The sequence below is a fragment of the Notamacropus eugenii genome, chromosome 2 (assembly GCF_028372415.1).
Source record: "Notamacropus eugenii isolate mMacEug1 chromosome 2, mMacEug1.pri_v2, whole genome shotgun sequence".
Classification (NCBI taxonomy): Eukaryota; Metazoa; Chordata; class Mammalia; order Diprotodontia; family Macropodidae; genus Notamacropus; species Notamacropus eugenii.
Genome location: NC_092873.1, coordinates 5907632 through 5935389, shown reverse-complemented (window position 1 = coordinate 5935389; position 27758 = coordinate 5907632). Strand labels below are relative to the sequence as shown.

Genomic DNA, 27758 nt, shown 5'->3' with positions numbered 1-27758 from the left:
GGTCTCAAAGTTCACATTTTTTACTAATACCACCATAAGAATAATAGCAGAAGTGCTACAGAATTTCCCGTAGTTTCCCAATCCAACCAACCTGCTTCTCATCAAAGATGTCTCTGATGTCACTGCTCTGGTCTGTAAAGATTACCCAGACCCAGGATCTGTGGTTATAACAGGCTTCAGCTTGAAATACTCACCAGAAACACAAATTACCCCAAAGCACAGACGTCACAATAACTGTCACAAGCAATGTTGGTTAACAGTAATAGTGGAAGTGACCAGTCATTCCCAAGTTGACTGAGAAAAAGATGGGTCCTCAGCCCTGCCCCCCCTGGGCTAATTGTGTTCATTGTCAGGCTATGTTGGACCTGAAAGCAAGAAAGAATTAAACAGTCAACCTATTAACATGTCGTTATGAAGGATGCCATTATTTGTCCAGTCCTGTTTAAGGCACAGAGATGACTCCAACAGCAAAGGGAGTAAGATTCATTTACTATGCATTTTTTAAACTTCATTTTATGTGTTTTCTTCCTTCCTTAAATTGTAAGTTCCTTGATGACAGGTAGTAAGTCCTACAAGGCAGTGACAGAAAGTACGTAGAGGATAAAGCCTAGAATGGATACCTTGGAAGCTTTGTTTGTTATGAAGTATACAGATAGCATTACTGTTTGATTCTAAAAACTCTTCTATAACCTTCCCATATTCCCTTTTTCTATCTTTCTCCTCTCCTCATCCATTCTTCTGTAGGCTCTTCTCTTTCTGAGACCACAAAGGTCACCTTCCTCTCATTAATAGCCTTTCATTTGATGTCCACGTATCACTCCTCTCTCCTCCTACTCTCCTCTCCAGCTTTCATGTTCCTCCCCATGATGTTATGTTTTCCCATAAAAGAAGCATTCACTTGTCACTGATTCTCTTCTCATTCACCCCTCTCTCCTTGTATACTTTTAGAAACAAACCTCTTACTGGTCTTTCTGTAATTCTGCTGATATTGCTGCCTGCATTTTTTCACTCCTCTGTTGTTTCAGCTATTCAAGAAGGAAATAATCTTTTCATTTCTGGTTTTCTTTTTTAAAAAAACATCAACCTCTTATTTATTATTTAAGATCTGTCTTTTGTCCTGTGTGGTAATGCTCAGATTTGAAGGAGAGATTACCCTGGAATACATTCTGAGCTCTTGTGATCTTTGGAACATTTTATTCCATTTCCTCTTTCTTATTCTAGTGGATGTAGAATAATATTGGATTATTTGAGTGGCCTTTTCTTTGTAGGTGGAGATTTTTTTCTGATGGCATGAAGAATTTCTTGTTTCTGAATTCAATTGCTAAATTTAACTACTGTGTGTTTTGGTATTTGCAATCTAGATTTTGTTTGTTCATTTGCTTTTTTTTCTATTTTTCTGGAAGCAATCTATTAATACTTTTTATTGTAATTGCATTTTTTATGTTCAGAAGTTCTTGAGTCTTCTCTTCTATCCTGTGATGCAAGGGTTTATTTTGTTTTGTTTTATCCATTTTGTTCTGGAAGACCTATGAGCTTAAGGTTGTTTCCATTCATCCTGTCTTCAAAATCCATATATTTTGCTTACAGAGTGAATATTTTCCTTTAGTATTCTTATTTTTGCTTCTTTTGTTCTAGGTTGTCTTTCACTTCTGTGTTTTTGAATTCCTAATCTGTTATTCTCTCTTTTATCTCTTTGGTAAGACTTGCCATTAAAGATTCAAGTTTTCTTTCTGCTCATTATTTTTACAGGAAATAAATGCAGGAAGTAAAATTCCACTCATAATTTGCATTTCTCTTTTAAAGTATTAAGGAATAAAATGTAGTGATTTTACATTCTCCTCAGATTCTACAGAGTCCTCTGTCTCATCATATTGGTTCATTTTCCTTCATTCTGCAGCATTTATGGATACCTGATCTGGTTTAATAGATCTGGAAGCCATATTTTCTTCTGTTGTTGCTCTTTTTCCTGTTGATTTATCTGCTTTTGTTCAAGGTCTTTGAGCTTTTTTCTTCCTGGAATCTTTGGCACCTTCAATTTCCTCCCTCTCTCCACCCCTTATTTTCCTTATCACTCACTTCCTGACTCCCTCTCCTCTAATTATGGTTACTTTGAAAGCTAGACCTAAAAGGATCTCAGCCCCCTCCCATACTGGGCAATTCATGGTTCCTCAGCTTAGGTAATTTTCCCTGTTGGTTTTGGGGTGGACAGAACTGGCCCCATCTAGATTCTATATTCTTCCCTCAGGCTTGGTGGAGTGCTGCACAGTTCCCCATACACACACCTTGTCTTGGTGACTTGTCCTATTCCTGTTCCTTAATTCTCTGCCCTGATGCCAGCAATACAGAGCTTGCTTTCCCTAGTACTGACAATTCAGAGCTTTGCAGTGCTGGTGCTTTGGGGTTATAGGCCTGAGCAGGCTTTTTCTCCTGGAGGGCTGTGGCTAAGCTGGGTGTTGAGGTCCAACGAATCTTCCACAGTTTGAAGCCAGGGTTCTGTGGCACTGGAAAGAGGGAGGTAGGACCAAGGTGCAGGAGAGGGTTTTGTTGAAAGTTTGTGTTGTGTTCATGGGTCTGCTAGTTCAACCTTGCTGCTGGTAGTATGGGAGGTGGGACAGGGATGCTGAGTGAGCTCAGAGTCAGTAAGCTTCAGTTCTTGGATTTTGTTTTGTTCTGGGTTTTTTTAGATTCTTTTGGTTCCCAGGAATCCTAGACCATAGAAATAGCTGAAATTGCTTTATCTTTGATGCATAATGTCTGTTTTGGAGAACTTTGAGAGATCATGAAGATCAGAGAAAATCTAATTCGTTGTCTTGTTCAACTGATCGAGAAGCAACCCTCACTATATTTTAACACCAACTTCAATGACCTGTCCCACAAAGACTATAGACAATGTTTGTGTGCTTTCTTATTTGTTATTATTCTTTAAGCAGCAATGAAATTTTAGTCATGGACATTTAATCTTCTTTAATTTAATCTTCTTCAAAGATTATGCAATGAGACCAAGAGTTCAATTGCTTTTCTGTACATATTTTTAACTGTGATGGTTTGTGAGAAACACTGAGAAGATTAAATGAAAAGACTATAAAAAAAAACTTTTTGTTGTGAAAAGTGTTGCAACTCTTATCTTTTGCAAAGAAACAAACATTAGGAACTAAATTCTTGAGAAGATATTTTAACTGATATTTTGAGAGAACTAAATGGTGAATCTTTTCTTCTAGGATGGAGAAGTTAACACCAGTGTTTAAAAGAGACACTGAATGTGATCGCTGCCACAGCAGATGCATTTTCAATAATTAGTTGAACATTTTTATTATTTCTTTTGTAGTTAATAAATTGTACAGACCACTGACCTAATATTTATTTAAATCAAAGTTATTGGGAAAGGGTGCAGATTATACCAAAGGAGATGAACAAAAGCCCATGGGAAAAGAGTTTTCTCTAATCTGAGTTAGCAAATAGTGTTTCCTAAACTAGAGCTCAGAGATAAGGTATTAATTAATAAGAGAAATGATGTAGTTTTAGTAATTGGTGAGAAAATATCAGAACACTTACTAATTGCTTCCCTAGAACTTAGAATGTAAATGAGGTTATTTAATCAAATTCTCCCACTTTATATATAAGGAAAATGAGGCCTAGAGATGTTATATAATTTGTCAGTGTTCTCACAGTCATTAAAGGTCTTGTTCATTTTCAGATTGCATGGTGTCAACTTGACTCCAAGGCAAGTACTCTTTCCACTGAGTCACACCATAACATTTAAACTCTAATCAGATCAGAAAAGCTTTGACTGGAATACTGGATCTGGATTCCAGAAAAACTGAGTTCAAATTATCCCTCAGACACTACTTCCCAGCTGCATTACCATGGTTAAGTCATTTAATCAGTTTATCTCTACAACTCAGAGTTGCTCTGAGGACAAAATGACAAATTATTTGTAAAGCATTTTCCAAATCTTAAAAAAGTAAATGCTAGTTGTTATTGCTTATTGTTATTATAGTCCTTGTTATTGTTATAATACATAAAAATTCTACTTAAATTAATATTTGAATTGGAACTTCAGATCCCGTCTGGACCAGGGGAAACCATAGTGTATTTAGACCTAACTTCCTCTGTTTCCAAAATTTTGCCAGAGCCAGTGGCCAGTTCATCTCTTTCTGTAGTATGATAGTAGGGAACACTGGATAAATAAGAATTATAAGAAATAAAAATATTTGACATGATGGCTAACTAGTTAGCATTTATATAGCTCACTAATGTTGGCAAAACATTTTACAGACATTATTTCATCTGATCCTCAAAACAACTTCTTGAGGTAGGTGCTAATTGTCTTCATTTTACAGATGAGAAAACTGAGGCTGAACAAGGTTAAGTGATTTGAACAGAGATATACAGCTGGTCTGAGACCAGATATATATTCACAGCTTCCTTATTCCTACTACCACACTGTATATAGCTCCACTTTGCTGACATTTACTGGCACTCTTAGGTTTATAAAGCACTTGAAATATTCCATGCCATGTAATTCTCACGACAAACCTGTGAGATAAGTAGGCTAGGCCTGACTATCCTTAATTTACACGAAAGGAAAATGAGGTTCAGAAAAGGGAAGGCTTTGGTTTCATAGATAGGAAGCCTCAGAGACATCATTAGCTCTTCTGACTTCCAATCCGAAGTTCTTTTTTTCTTTACAATACACTGAATGAGGAAGTCTTAAAAGGAGGCTTTGGTGGTGGAGGGAGGGGAAATTGTGGAGCAGTTTCTGATTTTGTGGGCCAGAAGAGGATGCAGAATCTCGAAGGTGAGAGTAAGTTCCTCCCAAAATGCCTATTGACAGGGAAGCAAAGTAGAAATGAGGCATTTTTTTCAATGACCAGGGTGCTAGAGGGGCAAACAGAGAGTTCAAAGAGCTAAGATGATGTAGCCCAGAATGCTGGAGGTAGAATCACAGTAAATCATCAGGTAAATGCAACAGAAAATTCCAAAGGTCAAGAATCTTTCTTCATAAGGGATGGGAGAGGATTTCATTTTGTGCCACAGACTAGATTTCTTCTTCCCTTATCTTATCTCCTAGGGACCATATTTCCTAGTATCTATAAACTTCGGCTAGGTTTGGTGTACAGCCAAGGAAAAAATAGGATTTTTTGACATTTTTGCTGATATTATTGTGAGCAAATATTGAGATAATCAGAGCTGTTGTGGAAAATAAGAAAGCAGATGTGATTAGTCCATAGCCAAGACAGAAGTCAACTGTTAACAAAGAATTTCAGGAAAATAGAATCACTTTACTCTATGTTTCATTGAGAAATAGCCAGTAACAGAAGCAACCTTCCCTGGGAAGGGGAAAGCATGTGTTTTATATGAAACTGTCAGGATGACTTCCAGGCAATGTATTGTTGTCAGCAACTGGGTTTTGAAGCATTGTCTCTCCTTGGGAGGGCTCAGCTCCTGCGTTCGCTGGTACATGTGGTGGAGGAGACATGATAAGGGCCATCTATAAGGCAAGCAAACACTGTATTCATGAGTCACACCAGGATGCAGTCATCCTGCCAAGGGCTAGCCCTGCCTAAAAGCAACCAGAAGGATGACATTGTAATGGCCTCAAGCCCTCACACTCAATCTACTAGGTCACTCTTGAATGGGCTGTTCTCTGAATTCTCAAAAGAGGGAGCAGGGAAAGAGTGATCCTGTGTAATTACTTCCTTTATTTATGCTGAATATCAAGATATGACACTAAACAATCAAGCCCAAAATAACCAAACCAACTAACGAGATCTAAAGATATGCCTTCAGTCCAAGTGGGAAGTATCTGGGCCCCTCTAGTAATCTTTAGTAGGTTGTCAATGGATGTGCCTCATACGCTTTCTAGGTAGCTGCAATATTCCAGATATAGACTCACTAGGTTGTGAAGTCATAAAATTGACCAAAGAACTCCCTTAGCCAATTTCTATGCCTTCTTTTGGGAGCCAAGAGAGAGAAAACAAAATGTTCCCTCACTTTTTATTCTTAACTGGGGTATAATATCTGCTTAGTTGTGGGGTGAATAGTGTAGTCTCAGTTAAGTAGTGGTGGTTAGGTTGAAAGGGTGCATCTCAATGCCTGAGGATTCTTGGTATCCCTACTGGTGGCCCCAGGGGATGGTTGGTCTCTCACACTGGATATGATGCTTAGGGGTATGGAGGCAGAGACATACAAATATCCTCTCTGAAGGCAAGCTGTCCTCTCACTGATTCTTGAAAGGTCCCACTTGATGATCCTCCCAAAACAAGCCCTATGGCACAGTCTCATCAAAGTTACGGAGGCACCACATGTTGTTGGCTACTCACCGAACCCTGACTACAGCAGGTGGCTTTGCAGCCAAAGCCTGATATTGCAATGGAGATGGTAAGTTCCAATATGGTTAGGATCAGCAGAATCACATTGATTCCCTACGAAGACAGATCAAGGAGACAATAGTGAGGGCTAGACGTGAGGCCACTCTTTGAACAACTCAGGAAGAAAAAAAGTGAAAGAGCAGATGAAAGGATGCAAGCAAGACTGAAGGAGGGTAATTGTCTGGAAACAAAACCTAAGATGTATAAAAAGCTTTTTAACAATATGAACGTTTTTATTTATTTTATTTATTACTATTTTATCACTATTTATTTTTTATTTATTTATTTTTATTACTATTTATTTATTTGTTTACTTCTTTATTTATTTATTTATTATTACTAACTATTTATTACTATTTATTTATTACTATTTTATTACTATTAGCAAAAATAATGTCACATTTAAGACTCACAAGACATTTTCTTCTCAATAATCCTGTGTCATATATTGTGCAAGGATGGTCACCCCTGTTTTGGATGTCATCAAACTGAGTCTCAGAAAAGTGACCTGCTTATGGTCACACAGGCATTCCTCTCTTGTGCTCTATCCTCTACACAAACTAGGCTGGCATCCATCTTGGTACATCATGAGTGCTCAACAGTTTTGTTTGGTGAAGGAAAACCTAAACTCTCTATAATGAGACAGAGTTCTGACTAGGAATCAATTTCTATGTTTGTTTTCTTGGAAGATTTGGGGGCTCTAGGGCATTCTTTCAATCCCAGGAGTCTCCCATCCTTCAATGGTGCCTGCAGCCATCAGTCAGAGGCTCAGTCCTGGGCATGTATTTAAAAGTTTATAATCCATTAAGGAGAAGGGAGGGGAGGAGTGGGGAACAAAAGCATTTCTTACAGGAGCTCTTTCCTGCTAAGCTTGTTCCTCATTTGTAGTTCTTGCCTTGGTCATCCATTGATAATCTTACTGCATATATTCTTCTTTTCTATCCATCCAAGCTTCCATCCAAGCTAATTTTTGATATTCTCTATTCCCCATTTCTGCCCTGATCTCTCCCACACTGACTACAGGCCAGGAATATCCTCGTGTTTATCTTCTTCTATTCCTTTCAAATTCTTCTGAGTTAGCATTCTGTCCTTAAAGACTTTTTTGATGCCACTTTCTCCTTCAGTCAAAAGTGGATTCTCTCTCCTCAAAAATTTCCTGAAACTTTCCTTCCCATTTACCTTGCCCTCTTCTAGCACAGATCTCTTTTCCCCCTTACCTGTCCTTCCCCAAATTGCAAATGAGATGGTAGATTCTTTGACAGCAAGAACTGTGGCATTTTTAAAATTATCTTCGTATTGCCTGCTCAGAGCATATCACCTTACAAGCAGTAATAACTGCATACCCAGATACTTATTTGTTGAATTGAGTTAAATGGGAATGAACAGAATTGAATGAAAATGCTCATTGATTTTTAAGCCATTGGAGTTCCCAGAATTCACATTTCTGACTAAAAAAAAGGAATGGCAAGAAATATTAAAGAATTTTCTATTATTTCCCAACTCAAGCAAATTGCTTCTCCTCAATGAAGAGCTCTGCAAGACACTTGGTGTCTCTGCCCTGGCTTATAAAGATTGCCATTCCAAAGATCCATGGTCAGAACTGGCTCCAGCTTGAAAGTACTCACCATCAATACATACATGCCCAAAAGACAGGAATCATAGAAACTTTCATAGTGACAAAGAAAATGGGCTGAATCCATTCTAATTAAGTTGACTGAGAAAAAGATGATTCCCAGCCCTGCCACCACCGAGCTTACAGCATTCATTGCCAGACTGCTTTGGACCTAAAAGCAAGCAAGAATCCATTAATAAGTCAATGTATTAACACATGGTTACGGAGCTGCTACCAAGTGTCCAGTCCTGTTTGAGATACAGATGTGCATCCAACAGCAAGAGAAAGATACAGGTATTGAGCAATTACTATGAGCTCAAGATGATACAAGCTTCTCCAAATGCAAGGACCAGTTGAACAACTGCTTATTTCCCAAAGTCTTTACATTCTAGGCAATGCAATATCTGCATCGAAATCCTTTGTTGTGGTGGTTCAGTCATTTCAGTCATGTCAGACTCTTCATTACCCCATTTGGGATTTTCTTGATAAAGATCCTGGAAGGGTTTGTCATCTCTTTCTCCAGCTCATTTAACAGATGAGGAACTGAAGCAAACAGAGTTGAGTGATGACCAAGTTTACACAGCTAGTAAGTTTCTGAAGCTAGTTTTGAACTCAAGAAGATGAGTCTTCCTGACTTCAAGTCAAGCACTCTATCAGGTCAAGCACTGTGCCACCACCTAGATGCCCCCCCTTTAAAGTATAAAGATAAAGATAATTGAAGAGGTCAAGGGAAGTGAAAAGTCAAGAGAATGATTTTTATTTCTGCTCGTATGGTTGTAGACTTTCCTATGTAGCAATCTGAATAATGGAGGAGTGGCCAATAATGATTCATACCCTCTGTGACCCCAAGTTACAAGCCAAGCCATAGGCATTGGTCAGGCAAGCATGCTATATATAGCCCACCCAAGGGTTGCTGAGGCTGTATCTCAATGACATTTCCATTTATCCCTCTCATTTCCAGAGGGCAGAAAAGAGATCAAAAATTTCTTCTTCTTGAGCAACAGACAAAGAGGGAATGTCACTCACCAGAGTATTTGTGGTTCTGTTCTCTGCAACAATGGAAAGGGAGCCAGAGATAATGAACTGTGGACAGAAGATGTTATACATCAATGCCCTACAACTTTCATTTCAGTCCCCATTGTATTCACCCTTGCCCAGTCAGTCACTGAAATTTGCCTCTCCTATCCCTTAGAATTGATGTCTCTGATGGCTCCATTATATGCTCCAACTGCTTCATAAACATTTGAACAAGGACTAATTGTTAGACCTGTCTTCTTTTCATAATGGGAATTAATACAAATCACTCTGAATTCAAGTAACCATGTCAAAAATAAAAGCAAGGCTAGCATCCTATGACTTATATTTGATGAAAGTTTGAGAAAAAACAAGGCTCGTCAGTTGTATTTCTATCTACCTCTTGATCTATACATCAATACATATATGTGTGTATAGGCATGTATTTCTGTTTGTTTTTTTTCTTCATCTGTGTCTCTGAGTGTATAATGAGATTCACAAATCATTGCAAGGATCTGAGAGAAAACTTCTCCCTCTAATTAATATACTGGAAGGACTTGTTTGAAAGCACCACGTTGACTGAGAGCATGGTGTTGTGGTTCACTGTGGTTCACTGTTATCCGTTATTTCCTTTACATATAGCTGGTTTCAATATTAAAGTAACATCTTACAAACTGGTTGGGGAAATACTGGAAGATTATATAAGGGTTGCTCCAATCATACCTGGAAGAAGAGTGGATTTTTTGAGTTTTACATCATAAGGTAGACAGGAGTGACTAAATACAAACAGTCCTTGATTTGAGGCATTAGAAGGTATAGGAGAGAGGGGATAAGAAAAAGCCAGACTGAGTGGATCTTAAGGGAAGATCAATCAAACAAAGAAGCTGCCTAAAGAGGGGTGCTGACCATGGTCCTTATTACTTTATTACCTGGTACTTAAAGAAGAGTAGAGGAAACCTCTTGTACAGTGGTATCGATTCTGAAACTTACACCTCATCAGTTCTTCTTGGTCCTAGGACCCCTCCCTCCCTCTAATTAGAAAGGGTGGGTATGAGAGCTCCTCCAATATCATTCTTTCTTACTTAGATATAGATCTTCATAATGTCCCCATGCTGGTACATTTTCCCCTGCCCACAAGTTTCAGTTTCATTTTATGTTCTGTCGTCCTCCATTAGATTATAAACTGCTTGAGAGTAGGAACTGTCTTTTCCCTCTTTTTGTATCCCCAGCTCTCAGCAGAGTAACTGGCACAGAGTAGGCCTTTAGTTAATATTTGTTTGCTGACTGTGTCAGAAAATTAGCATAGATGTTTCAGGTGGACGCCACCAAGAGAGTTGACCAAAGGCAAAAATACTCTATTGGAAAAGAGATGTTGCTTTGGGAAAAGATAACTGGAGAAAGTGCAAGCCTTTCCTGTTGGAAGCTTATTGTCATCTAGTGCCATCTTCCTCCTGACTGAGGGGAAACCTTTTATGATTACCTATGTTTCTCTATAAAGTTCTAGTATCTCAAGAGAAAAAGAAAAAGAGGAGGAAAGATGAGATTTGTATCTTCATTTCTATAAGCTATACTTATATTTTTTTTTGAAAAGTATCAGTTTCTTACACTCCTAATGAGGATAGGTGTATGAGAAAAGAGTTTGATAATGATTCCATAGCTTAAAAATCAAAGAGAGTTAGGTTTGTAAAGCAGAAGAGTGATGAGAATGAGGAGGGGAGCTGATAGCAGAGTTCTTTTGCCCAGAAGGTGATGCATGGTACACTCTGTTTCTTGAAGAGAATAGGAATATCAGTGGTGGTAATACAGAGTTGAATTGTTTTATGTGTGACTTCCTGCTAGGTTTCCATAGGTGCATGCTCGCTCTCTCCAATGGATGTTTATGGTTGGATGGTTACATTTTGATTATTTCTTTTGCTGAGTGAAATGAGTTCCTGCTCTTACATTAAATTCATTAAATACAGAGATTATTCTTGCTTTTTCTCTCTTATTTGGTAAATGTTTCACACATATGAATCAACAGTGAGTTATTTTGCATAAACACAGAGCACTTCAGTTAGGACCTGGGAGTTCCAATGGAAAATGATGAGGGTAAATCTAACCCCCAATCTGCATTATGCCTATGATTCAGAATAACCACATGGTCACTGTTATGGGGAAAACCTGGCCTTACAGAATGGTGGTAGGTTGGGTTTATGAAGCATCCCAGAAGGACAGGGAAAGTCAATCCCTTAATCAGGGGTTTTAAAAGGCTTTTAAAAAAATTATTCCAATCGGTATATCATTTTTGAAGGAAAATGAGCTGCTGATGAGCTGCTTTGCTAAGTATCTCAATTATTTTAAATTCAGTTTCTTGGTAGCCTTAGCAACTCACATACGAAATAGTTTCATGACTCTAGGGAAATCAACAACTGCATCCCAGTTTTCTCATTTGGAAAATGGGGATGATAATACCTGTGCTGTGCACATTACAGGGTTCTTGTGATTAAATGGTTCTGAAATCGTAAATCATGAGCCATTGTTATCATTAATCTATTAAAAGTGGAAAGCTCATTTCTCTCCAAATCAATAGCATGGAAGGGTGAATACAGTGCTGTCTTTGTACCTAGGAAAACTAAGTTACAAATCCTTGCTTTGGTGCTCAATAACTCTGGGACCTCCAGTAAGTCACTCCATGGCTCTGAGCTTGTAAAAATAAGGGGAGATGAACTATAATATAATCCAGTTCTACAACTCTGATTCTATTGGACTTTGAATTGCTGATAATAAAAAATGAGTGGACTTCTTTACCATGCACTTGGATACTATCTATCTACCTATTATCCCAGTATACTATATAGGGTAGATTATATATTAATAATATATATAATATGTATAGTATTATCATTCATCTTATATTACCACATTTACATATTATAAGTCATATAATATTTAATGAACAGTGCATAGTATATATATTACAATATCAACTCTTCCTTATCTCCACCACTGGAAATAGCAAATGAAAAACCTTGGGCATAAAGGGTATCTTGTAGACAAACAGATTGCCTCCTGTCTCCAAGGAACAAAGGGACAAACTCCATATTTCAGAATTGGTTTCATTAATTCTACTTACAAATGCTGTTCCCCAGTATATGTAGCCAATGTGAAACAGAAAATCATGCATATAATAAACTTTCGTAGGAACCAAAATAAGAACCATGCCCAAGGCGAAGTTCATCAGGGCAGTCATGATCTGGACAGTCTAAAAGGGAAAGAGATTTTGATGAGTACATAGAAGACTTATTCACTTCTCTCTAGAAATGGAGTCAATGTTCTTTTGTCCTCTCCAAATGTGTTTTTATAGAACTTTACTGGGCATGAGCAAGAGGTCACAGTAACTGTCATGTAGTAGAAACTTAATAAAAGTTTATTATTGGTTAATTGATTGATTATTTGAGATTTCAAGTCAGAGAAAAGAGGATCAATCCTCAGCTCTACTTCGTAAAACCTCTAGAACTTTGGAGAAGTCCTTTCCTCTGTTGTTGTTTGGTCATTTCACAGTTGTGATCCTATTTGGGGTTTTCTTGGCAGAGATACTGGAGTGCTTTGCCATTTCCCTCTTTAGCTCATTTTACAGATGAGTAAACAAGCCAATGGGATTAAGTGATTTGCCCCCAGTCACACAGTTAGCAAGTGTCTGAGGCCAGTTTTTAAGTCGAAGATAAGTCTTTCTTATTCCAATTTCAGTGTTCTACCCATTCCACCACTTATCTACCCTACCTTGATTTGTTTCATCTGTGAAATAGATGGTTGGGCCAAAACATCTCTAGGTCTTATTCACCTCCAAAATCCTAGAATCATATAAGATCAAGAGAGGCAGAAAAGCATAGTGTATAGAGATCTTGCTGAAGGTTCAGGAAGACCTGAGTTGAGGTCCTCCTAACTCTTACATAGACTGACTCTGTGATCCTAGACACATCATTTAACTTCTTACGAACTCCTAGCAACATTCTAAGGTTATAAATGACAGGGTTGTTGCCTAGATATATTGATAGAGGGAATTTTTGTAAGTTTCTCTCAGTCAAAAATATATGAATCTACTTTCTGAGGAATGGTGTCTCTGACTCACCCCCAGCACCTTAGGTTCTCCTTTCAGGAATTTCTGCAAGTGCAGTTTTGATGTATATAGTTGCACAGGTGTCCCCATTAGACCCTGTGGGAAGGAAATAGGACCTGACTGGGGAAAGGGTGGGTACATTCTCTTTGGAGTTGCCTGGGAGTTGATGAGGTCACTGGAGATGCTGTAAGAAGAAAAAAGAAATCACATGAGACATGAGTTCAGGATACCCTTCCCTTCAAAATAAAAAAGATGATGGAATGGTAGCCAAAAGAAGCTAATATAAGCTTAGGCTATAGTAAGAGTAGCGTGTGTCTTGAACAATGGAGCCAATAATGCCACAGTCATAGTTTGGGGTTTCATAGTTGAGGAAGAGCATTGATAAGTTGGAGGATAGTAAAGGTCCTAGAGAGATAATTAGAAAAAATGGGAATAGTTAGCCTGGAGAAAAGAAGATTTAGGTTGTTGAAAGAATAAAATGAGGTGGTGGATATGAAAAGCCTTGGATGATACTCCATTAAGATCCAAAGGCAAAAAGTCATGTCCTTCACAGGGGAAGATAACACTGCTAAAACCTTCATTGCAGGATATATACTTATAACATTTTTCCCAGCTTTGAGTATGGGCTAGTATGGATCAAAATATCCTCTCCAGATACATTCTATAAGTGACCAAAGGTATGTGTACATAGAGGCTGGGTTCTGGTCATATATCAGAGCAAACTGAACTGGCTTCTATGACATTTGGGAATGATTGGTACTATATGCATGTCTGTCCCAAACTAAAAATGCACATCTGTCATTTTGATTCAGGTTCAAGGTCCTCTAGAGACCTTCTGCTTTAACCCCCAAAGTTGAGGGAAGTGCCTGAATTAAAACATGGGTGAGTAAATGGATATTCAATCCATCCTTCTCTTTCCCAGCTGTCCCAGATGCTTAGACTATGTTATATACCATCTAGACATCTATAAGACACCAGGATCTAGGCAGCATCTTGCCATTTATGAAACACCTTATACACATACTCTCAGTCCCCTCTCTTCACTTATACTCAGGGAACAATATGCAAATCAGCCTGCAAAGGGCTCAGCAACCTAGAGCCCTATAGCTTCACATGGAAGCAACTTCCATGACTATCTAGATCAAAGTACTCTTCCCCTGCTCCCACTTACCTGTATCTCCTAGGGAAATCGGGACTGTCTCAGTTTTGAATTTGCATCCTCATGAAACACACCTAGAATAGTGCTAAGTTAGGCACATAGTTTCCATTTAATAATTTTTTGTTGATCAATTGATTGAGAGGGAACTGGTTGAATGAGTCATATAAATGGGGTTATTGATCTTGCTTAAATGCAAGAAACAAGTTTTCACAAATCAGCCTGTTCTGAGCATGAAAAGGATCCAATCAATAATTCACCCTTGCTCTGCAACCCCCTCATTTTGTCACAAGACTGTATGGGGACTGGGGAGGTTTAGGATGGGAAAAATGAAAAGGAAGAAATGAATTTAACCAGCTAGGAGCCTATTCCATTCAGATTCCTTTACTCCATGGAGCTTTGAGGGCCTAGTATAAATCTAGATCTGAGTTCAGCTTTGCCTTGGGGAAACGGCAGGAGAATACAGCTTCTCATTTTCCAAAGCTTGCCTCTGCCTAAGGACAATGGATGAACTAAAGAAGAGAAGTGAAAAAGGCAACAGCCAAGAGCTATCTTTGGGAAGGCCTAGGAGAAAGAAGTGCTTTGGAAGGGCAGAAGAGATACAGATTACTTGGGATGCCCCAAGTGGTCAGGAAGTCAAGTTTAAAAGTCATTATGCACCTTGAACTGGACTTTGAATAGTATATCATAAGATATGAAAAGGGGAACATAATGATGGGTGCGAATTTCTATGATCTCTTACTGCCAATATTTCCTCTCTCCCATGCCTCACTCTCTCAGTTTACAAAGCCTTAGAGTCTGCACTGCAGCACTGGAGCTAACATGACTGCAGGTCTGAAGTTTGTGCAAATGGGGTTTGAGTGTCTATTCCAGGAGTATCATCCCCCAAGACTTCCCCATCCTTAATCCCATATGTGCAATATAATGTGGCAATGACTGTCACCAAAGTAAAGGACCTTGTCAGTATCCCGGTATAATTTTTTTCTCTGTCTTGAGGCCCTGGCTGCACCTGAGAGCCTGATAATGAATTCTAGACTGAGAAATTCAAAGCAAAAGGATGTCGAAAAGGGTGACAGTCTATTCCTCTTATCCACAATAAACAGGGCAGATTGGAAGACTTTTTTGGCTGTTGCTAAGCTAGAACTCTTTGTGAAGACCTAAGGGCTGCCCAATGAAAGTCTATTCCCTTCAGAAGACCCCAGCCTGGGCAAGGCCAGGAAGGAGCTTTTGGGAAATACAATAAGGTCCAAAATGTCTCTGCTCACAGTCAAAAGATCTTTTGTCTTCATCTTCCTATGACCAACCCTGATCTGTCCTGTGAGTATTGGGGGAAAGCTGACTGAAGAGGTCCCTGAATCCAGAGACTTGAACACTCCTTCCCCCTCAAGCCCTCTTAGATTCCTTCCAAATCCATCTTCTCTGGGTTCTAGCTTCTCCTGAAACCAGGGATGGGAACTACTCAGAATGCTTACCTGTCCTCTCCCTCAGCTCATCCAGGGTCCCTTGGCCTTCAAGTTTTCCTCCTTACAGTCTGCTAAGACAAGGGATAGAGCTGCACTGAATTAGGGATCCTCCACTGGGGTTCCAACCTGTCTTATCTTCCTTCTTTGCCCTGATACTATGTCCTTCCCACTGGTTTTCTCTTACTTATATGTGATGATGACCATAGTAAGCAGTTTCCAAAAATCATGAACTGTTACTTTCCAACATAGGAAGTAACTAATGATAAACTCATGCCACAACTTTGTCTCACATATCAGCAGGACATGGATTAGAGTCTGAAAAAATCAGAAGGCATGGATGAATTGCATAAGATTATTCAAGTCTTAGACAAATGCCAATGTCATTACATTGTCTTCAAAGGATTCCTCAAGATGTCAATGACTATTTTGTATTGAAAAACAGGATATTCAAAGTTAGCAGCAAATCTAATCAAAATGAGCTAGCTTGAAAAAAAACTATATTACATCCATAATTCATATACATGTGTGTAAGTAGTAACAGTCAACAAACATTTAGTAAGATTTACTGGCATTCTAGGTTCTGTGCTTATCAATGGAGATACAAAGAAAAGTCCACACACAGTTCCAGATCTGAAAGAGCTTACGTTCTAATAGGGAAGACAGTAAGAAACAAATTAGGTACATGGAAAATTAATTTGTCACATAATTCTTGCACAAGTACCTGTGCTGACTTTCACCCTTGATTATTCTGTTCAATGAAATCCTGAAGAAAGTTAGAGGACATTCATAGCAAACAGTCCTATATTCTCTGAGTATGGTAGGTGAGAACTCCTATAAAGCTGAAAATAAAACAAGATTTATGGGGGAAATTTGCCCTATGATGGAGCTAAGGTCATTGGGCTTCAATTTTAAATTCTCTTATATGCTAAAGAAGCAGCATAATGCAGTGATAAGAGCACTTGCCTGGATGACAAGTGACCACTTGGGAAGTGGGCTATAGCATTTAGTTCGAAGTTGTATATCTGTAGCAGAGCTATTAGTCCTCTCTTGGCCTCCTAGAGAAACTTTTCTCCAGTTTTATGAGAGAGGTCAAGAAAAGGGAAATGAGTTTATTTCTCTCTGTAAAACAGGAAGGTACCTGGTATGGTGCAAAGAAGACCACATTTGGAGACAATCCCCCAAGTTTGAATCCCAGCTCTATGAAACTTACAGTGTCAGTCAAGGAAAGACTTAACTTCTCTAGGCTTCATATTTTTCTCTCTAAAATGAAAGGGTTAAATTGGATGATGTCTAAGCAAATGTCAGGGGTAAGATTTGCATTCCCAGTGTAGCATTCATTCTGCTATACCACTTTGAATCAGGAAGTCCTCAAAAGGAGACTTTGGTGGTAAAAGAAGAGGAAACTCCAAAGGAATTTATGATTTTGTGAGGAACTGTGGGGTTAGAAAAGGATGAAGAAACCTTGAGATTAGGGTTGCTCTACAAATGGCTCACTAACAGGAAAGCAAGGTAGAGAGGAGAGGTCAGAGGCTAGAGGAGCCACCAGAGTGGTCAAAGGTCAAAGATGATAAAGCCTCCAGCACTGGAGGTGAAATCACAGTGTATCTTCAGATAGGAGTGACAGAACACTCCAGAAGGTGAGGATGCTCATACATGGAGAACAGCAAGGGTCCCAGTTTTATCCCACTGTCCTCATCTCTTATAGGAATCCATAGGGTGACTGAGGGAGGCTACACTTGTGAGGCAGCCACATTAAAACACAACTCACTGATGTTTTGACTGATGCTACTGTGAGGAAACACTGACATTATTAGGGAATTGTTATGAGACAAAGGAAAGAGGAAGGAGTCCATCCCCAAAATTGAAGGGGTTTATTAACAAAGAAATCTAGGAAACCATAATTAATCTGTTTTATTTTTCATTGAGAAACAGCTAGCAAGGCAAAGAGCCTTCCCTGGGAACAGGAAAGCATGTGTTCTAGATGAAACTGTCAGGATGGCTTCCTGGAAATGCACTTGTGTCAGCAACTGGGCTCTGAAGCTTGGTCCCTCCTTTGCAGGCTTCAGCAGCTGGATTTTCTGGCATGTAGGGTGGGGGAGGCATGAAGACAGTGACCTATAAGGCCAACAGAAAGCCCACGCATGAGTCACCCAAAGGGACAGCAATAAAACTGAAAGGATTGTAAGGGCAGAATACTCCTAGTTACATCAGCTTTATGCTAAGGCCAGAGCCCTGGATAAATGAGATGGGAAGGGTAGCATTGGGAGGGCATTAAACAACTGATTTCTCATGTCCTCTCACTCTTTGCCTTCTCCACTCTTCCATACTCCTGTCTTCTTCTCTCCCCTCCACCATTCTAGCTTACGACCACCTTGCCCTCTAACTCTTTCTCCAAGTTCACTCATAGCAGAATTGCTCTCTGAACCCATCTAAAATAGGGAGGGAGAGGTAAAAGGCTGACCTTGTCATTTTCTTTTTTACATAGGCTGAATACCAAGATCTGACAGCTGCCCAAGGAATCCTAAGACAACCAAACTTCCCCCAATTAATGACACTTAAGGATGTAACTTCAGTCCCTTCTCTTATGCCTGAAAAGACCTATCTCCTGAGCCTCCATGCAGTAGCCTCATTACATATCCCCATCAAAGTGACCAGGGCACCACACGGCTTCAGTTACTCACCCCACTCTGGACACAACAGCTTGCCTTGCAGCCAAAGCCTGAGATCGTGAGGGAGATGATAAATTCCAAAACAGTTAGGATCAGAAGAATAAAATTGATTCCCTGGAAAGAGGAACCAAACAGAGAATAAATGGTGAGAGGTGGATACAAGGCCCTACTTCTGACAACTCAGAAAGAAATGAGGTAAAGGGGAGTATTGAGTGGGGCAAGACAGGAAACAAGAGATTGTCCTGAAACAAAATTTAAGACTTATATTAAGCTCTTAACAAACCTTAAGGTGCAATGTGAGATAAATATTATTATTATTAGCAATAGTGAGAAATCATATGTCCACATCATTTTAAGACTCACAGCATTTTCCTCACAATAATCCTATGTGATATATTGTGCAAATATAATCACCCCCATTTTTCACATCAGCAAACTAAGGCTCAGAAATGTAAACTGGACTGCCTATGATCACAAAAGTATTCTTCCCTTATGTTCCATTCCATACAGAAGCTAGGTTGACATCTGTCTAGGTGTGTCATGGATGCTCATCAAATGTTTATTTGATAAATAAAACCCCAAATTCCCTAGAAAGAAACAGATTTCTAACCAGGGTTCAATTTCTGTGTCTGTTTTTCTTCCAGATTTGGTAACTCTGGGTTGCTGAAATCATCAGTAACTCCCTGGTGCAGTGAGCACACAATGGTGCCTGCGGCCACCACTCAGAGACCTGATCGTGACTTAAAAGTTTATCATTCACAAAGGAAAGGGGAAGTGAACAAAGGCACTATTAGAAGAGCTCTTACTCTCCACATTTGTTCCTAACGTCTAGTTCCAGACTTCATTATATTATGATCTTTATCTCTTGCTGAACTCATTCCTCTTTCTTGATTTCCATCCAGGCTAGCTGTGGACATGATCTGTCCCCAAATCTTTCTCTGCTCTGTCTCTTTGCAATGACCTTTATGCATCAAACACCAGCCAGAAATAGGCTCTAGTAAACCCCATGTGTATCTGCTAAAGTCCTGTTCCTTCAAGATCCATTACAATTGGCATTGACTCCTTAAAAACTGTTGACTCACCTTGCCTTTCTTAAGTCGAAAGTGGGTTGTCTCTCCTCCAATACTTCTTGAAGCTTTCTTTCAGAACTACCTGACCTTCTTGTGTCACATACCCTGGGAAGAGTTTATCACCTCACACATGGTGATAACTGATTGTTGTTGTAATTATCATTATTATTAATTTCTCCAAATTGATGAGAATGAACTTAATTGAATGGCAATGTTAATTGCTTTTTTACCCTTTGGAGTTCTCAAAATTCACATTTCTGACTCAGACAACAGGAATAAAGTCAGAAATATTAAAGAATCTCCTCTTATTTCCCAATCCAAGGAAACTTCTTGTCCTCAAAGGTTCAGACCTCTACAAAGCCGTCAATGTTTCTGCCCTGGCCTGTAAAGATTGTCGGTTCCGAAGATCCATGATCATAATCGTTTCCAGTTTGGAAGTACTCACCAGTAATATTGACTGACCCAAAGCACAGGAATCATAGTAACCTTCTTGGTGACAGTAATAGTAGAGGATGTGATCAGACATTACCAAGTTGACTGCAAAAAAGATAATTCCCAGTCCAGCCACCACTGAGCTAACAATGTTCATTGCTAGGCTGCTTTGGATCTGAAAACACATAAGAACAGTCAACCCATTAACATGTGGTTATAGAATTGCTACATATATTCAGTCTTGTTCAAGATGCACATGTGCCCCCAACAGGAACAAGAGAAAGATGTATCTATTGAATGTCTACTGTGTATGCAAGACAGTATGTCAGGCCCTGGAAATACAAGGAATAAGGGAGAAATGCTTAGTTCTCAAAAGCCTTACATTCTACTAAGCAGTGGGTGTATAGGAATCCTTTCTTTACATAAAGGTAATTGAAGAGATCAAGGGAACTGTAAAGTCAAGAGAACTATTTTTATTTCTGCCGGTATGACTGCAAGCTCTGCCAGGTAACCATCTGAATAATGGGAGAGCAGTCAATAGTGATTCATCCCTTCTGTGACCCTAGGTTACAAGCTCAGCCCCGTGGCATCAGTCAGACAAACCTAGACTTGCTGAGGCTGTCTCTCAAAAACCCTTCTATTTTCCCCTCCCCTTTCAGAGGGCACAGAAAATATTAGAAGATTTTTCCTCTTGAGCTGCAGGAAAAGAAGAAAGCCTACTCACCAGAGTATTTGTGGTTCTGTTCTCTGCAGCAATGGTGAGAGAGCCAGAGATGATGAACTGTGGGCAGAACAGGGAACAAATCAATGCCCTAAAACTTTCATTTCTGTCCCCACTGTGCTCACCCTTTCAAAGTCAGTCACTAAGACCTGCCTCTCCCATCCCTGAGGACTTGATGTCTCTGATGGATCCATCATATACTCCAGGGGCCTCCTGAACAGTTGAACAAAAAGCAAGCAGACAGGACTGCCTTCTTTCACAATGAGAATAATCACAAATCACTCTGACATGGCTTGGACTTGGTGAAAGTTGGAGAAGAAAGAGAAAGAGAGACAGAGGTAAAGAAAGAGAGGGAGTCAAGGGTAACTGATTTTGCACAAATGTAAAGTACCCTTAAAAGGTCTCAGGAGTTCCAGTGGCAAATCATAACGGTAAATCCTCTCCTGAATTTGGCTTACAACTAGGACTCTGAATGACCACTCCTATAGGGAAATTTGATGTTACAGCATGATGAAAAAATGGATGTGTGAGGTGGCCCAGAGAACAATGGGGAGTCCATGCCTCTCTCAGGCTACAATTAAGTAGATAAAAGTGTTACACTTCTATCATTTTTAAAAGCAAATGAGCGGCTGATGAGCTGCCCTGGAGGATGTCTCAAATATCTAAAATTCAGCCTAGGATTACAACCAACGAGCAGGGATATGAGATTGAGAAATAGATATATATGTATACATATTTGTTTACGTATGTATGTTTGCATATCAACCCTTCCCCAAATCCATCACTGGAAGTAGTAAAAAGGAAACCTTGAAGACACTGGACATGTTGCTGGGACCCAGGTTCCTACTTCCCTTCTAGGTACAAAGGGAAAAATCTACATTTCAGAATTAGTTTTACCAACTCTACTCACAAATGCTGTTCCCCAGAATATATAGCCAGTGTAAAACAGAAAAACTTCACGTCTATAAGGATCCGAAGAAATCAAAATGAGAACCATTCCTAAGCTGAAGTTCATCAGGGCAATCATGATCTGGACAGTCTAGAAGAAAAAGGGATTCTCATGAGCATACAGAGGACTGAGTCACTTCTCTCTAGAAATGGAGGCAAGGGTTTTCTGCCTTCCTCAAGTACCTTTCTTCCTTTCCAGAATCTTGCTAGGGTCTGGCAAGAACTCACAGTACCTGGCAGGTAGGAGAGGCTTCATAAAAGTCTGTAACTGGTTAATTGAGTGATTGCTTGGGAGAACTTAGAGCAATCCCCAGATCTACTATTTAAAATCTCTAGAAATTAGGACATGTCCCTTCCTGTCTCTAGGTCTCAGTTTCCTCATCTATAAAATGAGGAAGTTGAACTAGAAGATATGTAAAGTCTTGTCCAGCTCAAAAATCCTCTAATCATATGAGCGCAAGAAATGCATATACACTCAATGGGTAGAGACTTCTCTGAAGGGTCAGAAAGAACTGGTCTGTGCTCTTCCTGTCTCTTATATGTTGGCCATGAGGTCCCAGACACATCATTCAGTTGCTAATGCCCCTAGCCACTTTGTTAGATTACAAATGGATCTATGCTGGTACTGGGAGATTTTCTCATTGACACTTCCCTACAACAATAAAATCATAGCTCCACATTACAAAAATTAAATTGTATTATTTTAAAAATTTTGAGCTAATTTATTTTGAAAAAGCAATTTTTTTAATCCCAATATAATTTCTGTTGAGTACTTGGCCAATTTTGAAGCTTTCCAAATTTGAATGATTATTCCCAGTAAGGATAAAATGACAGGCATTATGGCAAATTAGAAAAACAGCTGTCATTAGAGTCACTGAGATATGGGTTAAAGTCCTGCCTTTGACACATACTGGCTGCAAATCACTTGTTGTCACCATATCCCAAATCCCTTCAGAGTCACTGTCTATGAATATGTCATAAAGCTGGGGCCAATTTTCATTGATAAAGCATTTTTCCTCTTTAGGAGCATTTTACACCAATAAGATCACAGGTTTACTCTAAAACCAAGAGGAAGAGTGTCCCCTAGTGTAACTTTGTGAGCTTTGTTGGTGGATTTTGAAAGTGAACTCTATCTGGAAAATAAGTATAACTGAATATGCACTTCACATTCACTGCCCTGCTTGGTTTCAGTTCCATGAAACAAGATGACCCTACCAGGATGTTGACTTTCAGACACCCTAGATACTGCCATGCTGCTAACTCAAGCGGTGATTGACCCCACCTCCCTTAGCTTCCTCTTCTCGCTGGCTGGAGGGATTAAGGGTGGAATGCCAAACTCCTCCAGCACCTTTCTTTCTAGAGGGCAGATATTGGATTCTTAGATCACTCCACTTTGCATTGCTGCTTTACCTTGTTTCAGATTCTTAGAACAGAGAAGCCCTGAGATGGGTATCTTTCAGTGTCCCTACTCCCCCTCCTGTACTTTCCTGATTCCTGATGTGTTTTGTCTCTTTCTTTAGATTGGGATCTTTGAATGCAGGGATTGTATTTATTTTATTAATTATATCCTCATAGATTAGTACAGTACCTGGCACATAGTAAGCACTTAATAAATGTTTATTGAATTAAAGTAAACCTAGAATAGCTATTCTCTCTAGTACATGAGCTACCGACATCCCTGAAAGCTAGTTTACTTCTCTGCCCCCAACTCAGACTGTCAATCAATAAGCATTTATTAAGAATTTAATTCATAATTTAATAAATTTTATTTAATAATTTACTTGCCAGGAAGGAGATAAATAGAAGCTGAACTTAATTAAATAGTTCTAAAGGATTCATGTAATTTCCTTTATGCTATCAGCTATTTGAAATTGTTGCCTTGGTCTTTTACTGGTCCAACAAACCAACTCTTTCCAGGACACAAGGATACACTAGAGAAGTTCCAAATGAGAAAACCAATGGCTAAATCATCAATGCGATCATTTATCCTTCAGAAACTGACAATCCCTCCAAACTGGGGCTTGATTTAATGCTTTGTGGATTGTCTAGACTTAATTGATGTAGCAAATAATGTTAACATTAAAATCTGTCTTGCATACATTTTTTTTTCACAAAATCTATTATTAAACATTTACACACCTGACTCTGAACCAAGAAATGATGAGGGGAAATCAACAGAAGGCCATAGAAATTATATCACGTGGATGGAATTGGCATGTAAAGAAATGATCCATTTGATCTAGATCCCAATGCTGAGAGACATCCTGTTTTTTTTCTTCCTCTTCCTAAGTGCCTCTTGCCTTTCTATTCCCTGCTAGTCCTTCTTATCTGATATCATCTCACAGAGGAAAGAATAGGAAAAAAATAGAAACTTCACCAGAAAATCCCTACTCTGCTCCCTAGGACAACAGAAGAGGGCAGATGCTCCAAAGCATCAATTTATAGATACCCACCTCCATAACCAATGGGGACATCTCTCTTTTCCTTTCCCAGTACCCTGACTAAATTAAAAGGATTCTAGACAAGGGCCACATAAAGTTGGTACAAAGCCCTGGGTCCTCTCTAGGTCTAGCTATGGCACTGTTCAGAATGACGATTTCATGGAGCCATTTTGGCCCATTCTGAAATCTACTAACCCCTGAGAAGGTCACATAGCTGAGGCAGCCTATAGAATGGAAATATCACCGAATTTTAAGACAAGAATGTATTCAAATTCTGAGTACTACTCCTCAGTATCTACATGCCAGCAAATCATTGAATCTCTCTAGTTTACTCATTTGTAAAATGAGAGATTTTCCTGAAATGCAAACATTTGAAAGAGTATTGTGATAGGAATTATTTACCTGCTTTAAAATCTTGGGTCTGTTATGAACCATCTCCATGATGTTAGGTGTGCCTCTAACCCTGCTAAAGCCTCAGTTTCCTCAACTCTAAAACAATGTGGGAAGGGAGGACTAAGATATTTTTGAGGTTTATTTCAGATCTCATGGTATTAAAATATATCTTAATAATTTTAAGATAACTTAATCACCCACATGCATTCATTATGCTCTTACTGTGCTAGGCTCTGCAGATACAAAGACAAAAGTAGTTTCTTCTGGCTCCCAAAACTACAGACATGTAAGTCCATCCCAGCTGGAAACATATGAATCTGCTCTCACAATGGATGGGGGACTCTGACTCACCCCTAGTGCCTTGGGTTCCCCTTTCAGGAATTTCTGCAGGGATGCTTTTGATTTAAAGAGTTGTATAGGTGTCTGCACTGGACCCTGTGAGAAGGAGATGAAACCTGGCTGAGGATAGAATGAGACCATTCCCTTTGGAGTTTCCTGGGAGTCCATGAGGCTACTGATGACGCTGTAAGAGAAGAGAAGTTGCATGAAACACAGGCTCAGTGTCCCTACTCCCCCCCAAAAAAAGCAGGAATGGCAGCCCAAAAAAGTTAATGCTCTCTTGGGTCACACTAAGAGAGGAATACGTGGAATAATGAAGTTGATGGTACAACATTCTTCTGCCCAGGTCAGATCACAGCTGGATTATTGTGTTCATTTTGTGGATCCATATTTTAGGAAGGACCTGATCAGCTGGAGAGCATGCAATAGAGGACAACCAGAATGATTACGAGCTTAGAGACATTGCCATATTATAGTTGATTGAAAAAAATGGGTATGGTTACTTTGGAAAGAAGAAGTTGAAAGAATAAAATGAGGAAATGGATATGAAAGACCTTGAAAGTTATGCAATGAGATATAAAGACAAAGTGTCACATCCTTCACAGGGGACACCATTATAGGACACATGCTATGCACATTATCCATACATCCTCTCCAGCTTCAACCTGAGCATGACCAAAGACATATGGACAAGGAAGTTAAATTCTGTTCATAGATCAGAACAAAGTAAACTGTCCCACATAGGGTTTGAGACTGATTAGTACTATGTTCATATATGTTCCAAACTAGAAGGGTTCAACTATCACTGACTCAAGATCAGACTTCTACAGAGACTTTGAATGTCATCCCAAAGGTCTTCAAGGGAAGTAGGGATAAAAAGGTAGTCTACTCAACTTTGGGAATTACCTTCCTTCAGATAAAGATGCCTGGATTGTAAGGTGGAGGGGTCAGTGAATCTTCCATTTGTCCTTCTCTTTCAAGCCTATAATATGCTACATCCCATCTAGATATCTACCAAGACACAAGGGTCTACATAGCAAGGACAATCTTGCCATTTACAAGACACCACATGTCTACCCTCCTATCCCCTCTCTTCACTTATGCTCAGGGAAAAATAATCAAACCAGTGTCACCACTTACTGGTCCTGAAAAGGGTGCAGCATCTCATGGTCTCATAGACTCACTTACAAACTCATGACTACTCAATCCTAAGCACTCTTTCCCTGACACCAGTTGCCTATATATCTTGATTCCCCGGGGACAGCTGGGAATGTCTCAATATTTTTTTCAAATTTCCTCCAATAAAATATGCCCAGAACAGTGCTAAGCAACTAGAGGCCAATTAATAAATTCTTCTTTTCAAGGCAATTGAGGTTAAGTGACTTGCCCAGGGTCACACAGCTAGTAAGTGTCAAGTGTCTGAGGCTGGATTTGAACTCAGGTCCTCCTGACTCCAAGGCTGGTGCTCTATCTACTGCATCACCTAGCTGCCCTCAATTAGTAATTTTTTGTTGATTACTTGGTTGATTGAGAGGGAACTAATTGATGCAATCATTTGGATTATTAATTTTACTTGAAGGTTTCTGTAAGAAACCAAATTTTTCAAATCACTCTATTGTGATCATGAAAATGATCCAGTCAGTAATCCCATCCTGACCCTATACCAGGAGTAGGCAAGGCACAGAGCACATAGATCAGATCTGTCACTCCAAGGGAGAAGCAGAGCGGACTCCTCCCAATAACCCCCTTAAAGTGACAGGACTCTCTCAGGGAAGTGGGAAGGTCTATAAGGATGAAAATAAATTGGAAGAAACAGTCTTGATTAGCTACCAGGAGCCCATGCTATTCTGATGCCTTGACTCCACATAGCCTTTACTAAGGACCTAGGATGAGTTAAGGCCTTGGGGAAAGGGGCAAGAGAAGACAAGCTCCTTATTACCCAAAGATTACCTGTGTCCAGGAAGAATAGATGGACTAAATAAGAGAATTTATTTAAAAAAAAGAAACCTATGATCTGCCTCTGAAAAGCTTTATGAGAAAGGAGTCCTTTGGGAGATTAGAGGGAAAAAAGAGAGATTCTTGAGTAGCCAGGAAACCAAACTTCATGGTCATTGCAGACCTCAAAATGAGCTTTAAATTAATTAATTAAATCATAAGAGTAGAAAGGTGGGAAGGTGAGGTTTGGGTATGAATTTCTCTGACCTCTGATCTCTAAGGTCCCCTCCCTTCCATCCCTCTCAGGGATTACAAAGGGCTCATAATCTGCACTGCAGGAGTGGTGCTTAAGGGAAAACAGGTCTGACATTAGTGCAAAGAAGGGACTAAGTCTCTGTACCAGGAGAACCATCCCTCAAGACATTTCTTCCTTCCCCGGCATTAATCTCATCTGCACAATGAAATGTGGGGTTGCCTTTATCCAAAGGAAGGGGAAGATTTCACCAACACCATGACACAAACATTTGCCTTTAGTTATACCTGAGAGTCAGGCAATGAGTTCTGGGCTGAGAAATTCAGGGCAGAAGGAGTCCCAAGAGACCACTGAACCATGCCTATTCTACCTAATATCCAGGGCAGATCTGGACATTCTGGCTGTCTCTGAGCTAGAAGCATATAGGAGGCACCAGGGGCTGCTCATCCCCTGCAGAGGATGTCAGCCTGGGCAAAATCAGGACCGTAAAGCCCAGTGGGTCTCTCTTTATATCCCCAAAGAACGTTCATCTTCATGCTAGTACAATCAAACCTGCTCTGTCTTATGACTGAAGATATTCATCAGACCCAAAGACTTGAATACTCCTTCCCACTCAAGGCCCCCTTGGATCCCTCCCATTCCCATCTTCCCTGGGTTTTAACTTCACCTCAAAGCAAAGATGAGAACTACCTGGCGTGCCTACCCGTCCAATCGGCCAGCTTTTCCAGGGTCTCCTGGTCTTCAAGTCTCCCTTGTCACACACTGCCTAGTCAATGGATGGAGCTACACTGAATAGGAAATCCTCCCCTGCGGTTTCACGCTGGTCTGTCCGCCTGCTTCCCCCT

At 39.6% G+C, this 27758-nt stretch overlaps 2 protein-coding genes and 1 long non-coding RNA gene across 7 annotated transcripts; 1 reads left to right on the top strand and 2 right to left on the bottom strand.

Annotated features, from left to right (window-relative positions):
- The first annotated feature begins 290 nt into the window (after positions 1-290).
- On the top strand, positions 291-19900 carry LOC140524302 (uncharacterized). Its single transcript, XR_011973650.1, has 3 exons — positions 291-476; positions 18198-18576; positions 19026-19900. It is a non-coding gene; the product is annotated as an uncharacterized lncRNA (long non-coding RNA).
- Positions 4891-16816, bottom strand: LOC140524300 (membrane-spanning 4-domains subfamily A member 4A-like). The gene is made up of 6 exons (XM_072638725.1): positions 13106-16816; positions 12110-12238; positions 9010-9066; positions 7997-8155; positions 6324-6425; positions 4891-5491 (listed from the first exon to the last, which is right to left on the bottom strand). Exons 1-6 carry the CDS (start codon positions 13232-13234, stop codon positions 5354-5356), a joined length of 714 nt encoding a protein of 237 aa, XP_072494826.1. The 5' UTR covers positions 13235-16816; the 3' UTR covers positions 4891-5353.
- On the bottom strand, positions 17609-27758 carry LOC140524299 (membrane-spanning 4-domains subfamily A member 4A-like). Of its 5 annotated transcripts, none has more exons than XM_072638722.1 (7): positions 27581-27757; positions 24738-24909; positions 21515-21643; positions 20608-20664; positions 19897-20058; positions 18394-18495; positions 17609-17827 (listed from the first exon to the last, which is right to left on the bottom strand). In XM_072638722.1, the coding sequence occupies exons 2-7, from the start codon at positions 24891-24893 to the stop codon at positions 17690-17692; spliced, it is 744 nt and encodes a 247-aa protein (XP_072494823.1). In that variant the 5' UTR covers positions 24894-24909; positions 27581-27757; the 3' UTR covers positions 17609-17689. The 5 variants fall into 5 exon arrangements, with proteins under 5 accessions (XP_072494823.1, XP_072494822.1, XP_072494821.1 ...); XM_072638721.1 differs by having other exon boundaries at positions 27617-27757; XM_072638720.1 differs by having other exon boundaries at positions 27604-27756.

What these genes read in the sequence shown, in the direction of transcription:
- LOC140524300 (XM_072638725.1), bottom strand. Translation starts at nt 13,234, where the DNA reads ATGTACCCACCCTTTCCCCAGTCAGGTCCTATTTCCTTCCCACAGGGT. An exon ending in TGGGCATGTATGTATTGATG is followed by an intron (nt 6,426 to 7,996) that starts GTGAGTACTTTC and finishes CTGTCTTCGTAG; the next exon opens with GGAATCAATGTGATTCTGCT. An exon ending in CCTGCTGTAGTCAGGGTTCG is followed by an intron (nt 5,492 to 6,323) that starts GTGAGTAGCCAA and finishes CTTGCCTTATAG; the next exon opens with ATGGCCCTTATCATGTCTCC.
- LOC140524299 (XM_072638722.1), bottom strand. Translation starts at nt 24,893, where the DNA reads ATGGACTCCCAGGAAACTCCAAAGGGAATGGTCTCATTCTATCCTCAG. An exon ending in TGGGTCAGTCAATATTACTG is followed by an intron (nt 18,496 to 19,896) that starts GTGAGTACTTCC and finishes TCCTCTTTCCAG; the next exon opens with GGAATCAATTTTATTCTTCT. An exon ending in GCTGTTGTGTCCAGAGTGGG is followed by an intron (nt 17,828 to 18,393) that starts GTGAGTAACTGA and finishes TTGGCCTTATAG; the next exon opens with GTCACTGTCTTCATGCCTCC.